Source organism: Drosophila hydei, unplaced genomic scaffold, assembly GCF_003285905.1.
Source record: "Drosophila hydei strain 15085-1641.00,03,60 unplaced genomic scaffold, DhydRS2 tig00000349-arrow-arrow-pilon, whole genome shotgun sequence".
Lineage (NCBI taxonomy): Eukaryota > Metazoa > Arthropoda > Insecta > Diptera > Drosophilidae > Drosophila > Drosophila hydei.
Window position 1 is genome coordinate 3,475 of NW_022045714.1, and position 8,016 is coordinate 11,490.

At 37.1% G+C, this 8,016-nt stretch overlaps 1 protein-coding gene across 1 annotated transcript; it reads right to left on the reverse strand.

Moving 5' to 3' along the window:
- Nucleotides 1-480: 480 nt before the first annotated feature.
- LOC111593443 (microtubule-associated protein Jupiter-like) lies at nucleotides 481-2,323 on the reverse strand. The gene is made up of 3 exons (XM_023306195.2): nucleotides 2,147-2,323; nucleotides 1,589-2,020; nucleotides 481-1,225 (listed from the first exon to the last, which is right to left on the reverse strand). The coding sequence occupies exons 1-3, from the start codon at nucleotides 2,151-2,153 to the stop codon at nucleotides 1,083-1,085; spliced, it is 582 nt and encodes a 193-aa protein (XP_023161963.1). The 5' UTR covers nucleotides 2,154-2,323; the 3' UTR covers nucleotides 481-1,082.
- Nucleotides 2,324-8,016: the final 5,693 nt, after the last annotated feature.

Genomic DNA, 8,016 nt, shown 5'->3' on the forward strand with positions numbered 1-8,016 from the left:
CACTCGTGCCTAATCTTCAGCTACGATCATTACACTGTAACAAAATTTCAGTTTTACGTGTTTCAATTTTATTTTCCAATTATAAAAACGTTATAAAGACATACATATGCATATATATCTATATAAATATAGAAGGTATAATATACAATATATAGGAAAATAGTTGTGAATGTGTGCCTATAAACCTATATAGTATATACCTATTTCCCTATTTATATATGTATATAGATATATATGGATATACACATAAGTATGTGTATATATATGTGTATGTATATAAATGTATATATAGATATTTACATGGATATATATATATCTGTCAATATATCTATATATATACTTTTATACATACATACACATATATATACATTATAATATATATATATATATTATATAGAGCTGCTAGAATTGTGGATAAAGCTATGAAAAAGTTATTTACTAGTGGTATTTCCTAAGTATTCTTCCGTGACTATCCGTATCGTTGGTATAAATTATAATTTGGTATTTTTTGTTGGTAGCTAATTAACATAGATTTCCATTATTTCTTAGTACGATTCGCGTGGTATACGTCTAGTTACATCAACCTAGAGTTCAGTTAGTATTTTTTCACGTGTATTATTGGCATCTATGCAGTCTTTTGTTTGGTTCGTCGTGATTTTCTTGTATTTTTGCCAAGAAATAGAATTTAGTTTTTCCTTAAAATTTTTCAGCGTAATATAAAATTTTTTTTGTGTAAGCGATTCTTCCGTGATTTTTCTATCTGTATTTTTCAGCTATTGGGTTTTTCTTGATAAAAATATAAAGTTGGTATATTTTTGGTATTCTCATGTGCAGCCTGTTCTTTCATCGGAGATTTTTGTTTTGTTTCTGTTTGGAATTTTCCTTAGGTAACATTGCAGTTGTCCTTAAATTAGTATTATTAGTTCCTTTCCGCAATTTTTGTAGTTGTTCGTGCTAAAATCGGGCCTTGCGATTGTCATCGATATCGCTCTTTCGATATACCATCTTCGATGCGTTTTTAATTTGTATTTGATGTTTGGTTTCAGCTTGCAGGGCTGGTCAAAACGCTCTGGATATAATATTTACCACAGTCCCGACGAATACCCGCCAGGTGGGACTCTATTATTCGTGTTAGGGTGCATCGGCTGTCCGCCCATTTGATTGGGCGGCTGTATGAAGTCGGTGGCGCCCGGCTTGTAACCCTCCCCGGTGACGGGGTTACCCTCTATCATACAAAAAGATAACGAGAGAAATTTATATAATAGATAATGGATTAAAGATGGTTGGCTGGGGGCAGATTCGGGGATGGAAGTATTTTCCATGCGTGATCTAACTGTTGGCCATGCAAGACCCAAGGAATTGGGAATGGTGGACTATGTCCCATAGATGATCTAAATATTATCCATACATTTTTACCGCTGGCTATACAAGATCTAAAATGAATGAGGAAATAATTCGCATGTAAGATCTAAATTTTAGATCCACGATTTAAATTTGACCTAGGCAAGAACTAAACTATCCATGACCTCTCGGTAAAATCTGGCCCATCTAAGCTCCATTATGAGCTTGTATAATTCTACACACAAACCTCGATTCTTGAGCTTCTTTGGCTTCAGACCGCCGACGCCATCGCCATTAAGACCGGAGCCGGTAATCGGATTGCGTGAATAGAAACTATCCTTGTTATCGATCTTGATGCACGGTATATGCGACTGCTCCACATAATCTCCGCAAGGTCCCAATGGTTCCTTCAGATCGGCCTCCGGGCCCATATCGTTCAGCGAGTATGGACGATCAGGATTTGTGCTCGAGTCACAACGGCTCTGTAGATAAACATCGTGTTTGTCCGACTCGATGAACGTGGCGTTATCAGCCGGCACTGATCCGACAGTGGTATCGATACATGGCCGATCGATGTCCAATATATCGATTGGACGATCCAGCTCCTCGCTGAGCGCAGGGGATATGGGGCAAGCCAGATCCCGATCTATGTCGTCGTCGAGTATATCCGGAGCGTGAGCTGGGGTTAAGATCAAAAAATATTAGCTTGGAATGAAGTTTTACTTCATTCAATATAGAAACTTTTTTAGAACAGTCTGAACTCTTGGACCTATATCTTTAGATCTTTGAGTCTTGAGATACTCACTGCTCATGTTGGATAGCTTTATATGTCACACGATAAATAGATACAGATATATATATATTCCGAACCTTTTTAGTATATAAATTTACACTCGAACCGGATTCACTTTTACAAAATATATATAAAGTACCTTGACTTTTTTTTAGAGTTTTTAGTTTTAAGTTGTGTTCAGCTCTGTAACTGGACTAGGACTAAACATTATTTGACCATCGAACTGGTACCTTGAAATCTCAGACGAAGTTCAAGCCGCTGCCTACTAAAGAAAGGTTATTTTAAGTGTCAAAGTGCTTGTTAAATTGCCTGGCAAGCAGTTAAAGTTTGACAATCAAAACTAAGAATTAAGGAATAAACAATCCAAAACTATTATAAATTTTTTTACGATATTTTATAACCCATTAATAATAAAATTAATATAGGGAAGTTTCTATTCAAAGAGAAAATCCAAGAAAAATTCAAGAAAATATTTTTCAGGAAAATTTCTGCCTTTGCTCCACCGTGCACGTAGCTCAATTGACGCGTGTGTGTGCGTGTGCTTTGTCATGACCCGCATAATCCGCATGTAAAACAAATTAATAAATAAATAATAAATAATAAATGTGCGTAATAATAATGACTAAAGAAATATCAGAAACAATAAATTTTATTTGAGTAGTCGCCAAAACCGCCGACAACAAATGCCAAAAACAAAGGCAACAATTATTAATGAAAGAGAGCGAGAGAGATGGGTGCTTCGCAAGCAGCGCTCGGTATCGGTGGAGGGGGGCGTAGTGGCAGGGGCGGGGTCGCCTGTCTCTTGTCATAAACGTTTATAAATTTGTTGTTTGCGCGTAAATAAAATTCGCAACAATATTAAAACTGATGCAAAGGCATAACGGAGTGATGGGCGGCGGACGCGGCTCTTTAAAATAATTTATCACATGCAATATTCACGCACGCACTCACACATGCACACACACACGTTACCTTTTGCTCTTGAGCCGCCGCTGCTTTAGTCGCGCGCACGTTTTCACGCACATTTGTAAGCAAGTCAGGCAATCGCTTGCCCAATTAAATGCGTTGAAGCACACACGCACACACACACATACACACACTCACTCACTCACTCACTCGCTCGCTCTCTCTATCTCATAACTGTTATCTCAAACGTTAATTCTCAAATGTCAAAACACTCGCATTTCCGCTCATAACAGTTAAATAAACAGAGGCGAAAGCTCGGTCTCTAACCACACTCGCCTACTGCAGCCACGCCTCTGCATGCAATCGTCTCAATTAAAAAGGTGACACACACACAAACACAACAGTGAGAAGGAAAGAACAAGACAATAATACGCAACTTTAAAGCACAGTGGGCACAGTACTTAAACATACATATAGCATACTTTTTGAGCTTAGGCAAAACAAATAGATAGAAAGGGAGAAAATAAAAGTTGCAAAAAATATGCTCTACTCAACTGCAGAGAGATCAGAGCATACTTTGCGTGAGCGCGAATGTGTGATCCCACCACAAACAAAGCAACGGCACATTGCGCTCCATATAACTGCGCTATGCTGCGGTACAGTCGGTCTGCCGCGGGCATCAAGAACTTCAATTGCAGCTGTCGCTTTGTCGCTGCTGCAGCTGTCGCTTTTGTCGGAACATCTCGCACTCTTCCTTCAGTTTAGCTGGCAGCTGACTGCGCTGCTTTTGTAAAATCATTTGACATGTCAACGTCGCGGAGTCTAATGTCGCGTCGATCCCCTTCGAATGCCAATACAGAAAACGAAAATCACATGTGCTCCCACTCCAACAAATAGCAACCAGCCACATAATGGTTGAGGTGTAAGCGAAAGCATTGCCCGTTTATCAAAACGGTGCCCGCATACGCTGTTGTTGTTGTGGTTGCCGTTATTTTTGCCTTTCCTCCTTCTAGTTATTCTGAGTTAAAGTCGTGCAGGAAAAAGCGCAAATCAGCCACAATTGCCTCTGACAGACGCAAGCTCTTTTGCCTTTGTGCGCCAGTTTGTGCATATGTGCACATGGGTGTGTGCGCTAGTGGGTTTGTGTGTGTTCAATACTTTGTACCCATGACAGTGTGCGAGTATGTGTGGCTTTGACATTATTTGTGCTGCAAGCTGACAGATTTTCGTTACGGCAGCATTAAATTGAATTTTGACATTTCTTTGCATATGCGAAATAGACACACACACGCACACATTGCCATTTACACATGTACGCGTGTATTTTGTCATATTTAAGCTGAGCCAGTGGCAAAAGGCTGCAAGCACTCTCTCTCCCTCTCCTCACTCACTCTCTTGATGCCATTCTTTGACCAAGTCACTTTGTGAGTTTTAGTTTGCACTCGAGACATCAATTTTAAAACTGACTAATAAAATAACAAATTATGATTGATTCGATTAATTAAAGCTCAACAAGCTTGTTTTCATTGCATCTTTAAGTTATGGCCAAGTCTCAAATTGAATTTGAGCCCAACCAAAATGCAACAGAGGCAAAAAATAATTTGCTTTAGTGAGCAAAATTTCCATTTTTGTTGATTAAAGAGCCAACAAATTTATGTATGGGTGTGTGTGTAAGTGAGTGTGTGTGTGTTTGTTTTTTTGTTTGATTAACGCCCGCTCAACTGACTCAAACTTTGACGCCCAGTGGTCAACTGGTCAGAGGGAAGCAGCTGCCTCCTCAATACTATTGCTGCTCGTCTATTTCAATGCTCAGCACCTTGAAAATTAATTTCTCACGTTTCACGTACAATTTGTATGACCGGAAGCGTTTTCAAGCCTGAATTCTGCCTCTTGTTTCTCTCCCTCTCTGTCTCTCTCTCTCTCTCTCTCTACCGCTCTTTCGGTCGGTCGGCTGCAATCCTAAACCAATCCAGCTAAGTTCCAGTCTCCACTTCCTCATTTCTCCACAACTAGCTACTCGCTAATGAAGGTTTCATATTGCTACATCGGCTGCTCTTGGTATACCCTGTGCTTGTAGCTAGCTGCAAGCAGGATATGATGTATCATAAATCTGACTTTAAATCTCTGATTTGTTTTCTTTAGCAAAAGAAAGCCTTCATAGTCTACTCTAACTTCTTAATCAGTTTATATTTACAGGGTATTAGATATTTAATCTTTAAGACATTTTAACTTATTTTTTTAATTTTCTGTTGCGTATTTAGCCATAAAAACTGTGCTTGACTTCAGTTATACCTTGTTAAGCTGCATATCTCAATTACAGGGTATTGCCAGCTCATTAATTATTTATTAAGACATTTTTTTTCTGCGCATCTCTACCTATTGAACATATTTGTGAGCTCTATTGCATTCGATACGTTTCACCCCATAAGTCACATATAGGGTATGCAGTACGGCAAGCATAATTGCTTAGTATAGATAATAATATAAACAAAAAAAAGAGTAACTATTAGTCTATCATTTCTGCATTTCAGTTAATTTTTTACATATATTTATATATTTCATTTTCATTTCTTATACACCCTGAAGTTAAACAATGCCTAAACGACTTTTACTGTAGTTACAGGGTATATTCTAGCTCAGCATTTTAGCTCAATTTTTAAATATATATACAGTATCTGCTTCTTAAGCAATCAAAATTAATAAAATATTGCCATACATCAGTTTTAAAGTTGTTTAACAGGGTATCTATTAGCACATCATTTAAACACGTGCACTTAGTTGCCCAGCTCGTTGTTGCTTTTGGCCATAGCACGTAGCCAATGAGTCCAATTCCGCATTTGGCTTCAGCCTGGCCACGCACTGAAATGCATTTGCCCATATGTGTATGTGTGTGTGTGTGTGTGTGTGTCTGTGTGTGTGTGTGTGTGTGTGTGTGTGTGTGTGTGTGTGTGTGTGTGCGTCAGCGTCTGCGTGTGCGTGTGTATGTTTGTAAACACAAATACTCGTGCATGCATTGCAGTGTATTGGACAAAGCGTGTAAAGTGATATATTATACCCAGCAATCAGACCAATGCCTTTTGGGGTATACAGTTTAAACGCTTAACGCAGCCTAAAAAACTTTTATAAATTTACGTAAATAAATTAATTCTAAAAAGCCTTTAATCTTTTTTAACAAATATAACAAAATAAAAATATAAAAAAATAAATAAAAAATAATAAACTTTTTTAACAAATATAACAAAATAAAAATATAAAAAATAAATAAAAAATTATAAACAATTTTTTTCTTTTTACAAATGTTTTAAAAAATGTTTTTTCTCAAAATGTTCACACAAAAAATAGTTCAATTCAAATATTTTCCAATTGATTATATCTATTTTAAGTTTTTAATAATTTTTTTTCTCCATATTTTAATTTGTTTTTTTTTTTTTAACTATTTCTTAATTTATTTTAAATTTCAAAATAATTATATTTTTTGTTTATTGTATTTTTGTTTAGTATGTCTAAATGTTAAAAAAAAAATGGTTGCTTAATTTGATTTTTTAGCACCGTATTAAAATCTATTATTCATTAAATTTTTTAAGTATTTAAATTTTTCAGCCCATTTTTTTTGTGCTTGAAATATTGTAAGACTTATAATTTCGAAAACATATTTTCATACTTTTTCTAGATTTTTAAGCGCAGAGAACAGCGCTTTACTGAGTAAATGAGTTTTGTATTGAACTTTATGTATTTATATAAATAAATAAAATATAAAATATGTTAATAAAAATATATATACATATATATATATATATATATATATATATATAAGATATATATATATATATATATATATATATATATATATATATATATATAAATATAAGATATATATATATATATATATATATAGATAAATAACGTGTTGTTGCTGCTTTACAGGGTAGCGCCTGGTCGTTCAGCTCGCTGGAAAACATTCTCAACTTATTATTGTTGCGGTTTGTGTTGTGCTTCTGTTTAGTTATTACACATATTAGCTTGTGGCCAGCTTTGGCTTTGTTTGTCACAGACTCGAAGCGGAGACCAGACCACCTTTGTCAAAGAGAGAGGCAGTGAGAGAGAGAGAGGGGCAGAGGGAGAGAGAGTTGTCATGCGTGTGCTTAAATTGCAGAGGATTATGGGTCTTAATTTTATGATTGCTTCTTTAATCAGAGCAACTAACGGCACGCCAATTATGTCCAGACCGTGCTAATTGTTTCTCTTTCTCTCTCTCTCTCTCTCTCTCTCTGTGATTCACTCCTTCTCGCTTATTCCCTTAGCAGCTAATCGATGTGCGTTATTTGCGATTAGTCGGACGAGCCAAATGAGCCACGTAGTCACAGAGCAGGCGACGGTGTGGGGCGTGGGGCTTTCTTATGTCTTGGCAATCATTTGTCTTGTTGCGAGAGCACACCAGCAACCCAGCAGCCACGCTGCCCAGCCACCCAGCCACGCCCACCCGCAGCCCCTTTTGTTTTGTCGGTTTTGTCGGTTTTCGCTCTGGAGCATAATGAATGCGTGCTTAGCCATAATAAAATGTAGCGGCATTTTCCAACAAGCCACAAAAACAAGGCACAAATACACGCACACACACACACAAGCACACAGGCATACCTGAATACACTGAGCGAAAATAATTAGCCGAAAGTGAAGCGTCTATGGAAACAGCATTCGCTAGGGATTTGCTTAACATCATTTTTTAAGAAGCCAAGGGAGAGCGCAAGAGAGAGAGGCAGAGAAGAAGAGAAAGCGAGTGAGAGAAGCAAAGGGTATCACCAAGTCGAGCTCATATCTTTTATCAATATCTCTCTATCTATCCCTCTATGTCTCTCTTGATTTATCTCTTATCCTTCTCTCTCTTTTGCTATCACTTTCTTTCACTTTTTTATCTCCCATCCCCAGCTCTCGTCACTCATCTCTCATCTTTTACTCCCTCAAACTCGCTCTCTTTCTTT

What these genes read in the sequence shown, in the direction of transcription:
- LOC111593443 (XM_023306195.2), bottom strand. An exon ending in AAAGAAGCTCAAGAATCGAG is followed by an intron (nt 1,226 to 1,588) that starts GTTTGTGTGTAG and finishes TTTGTATGATAG; the next exon opens with AGGGTAACCCCGTCACCGGG.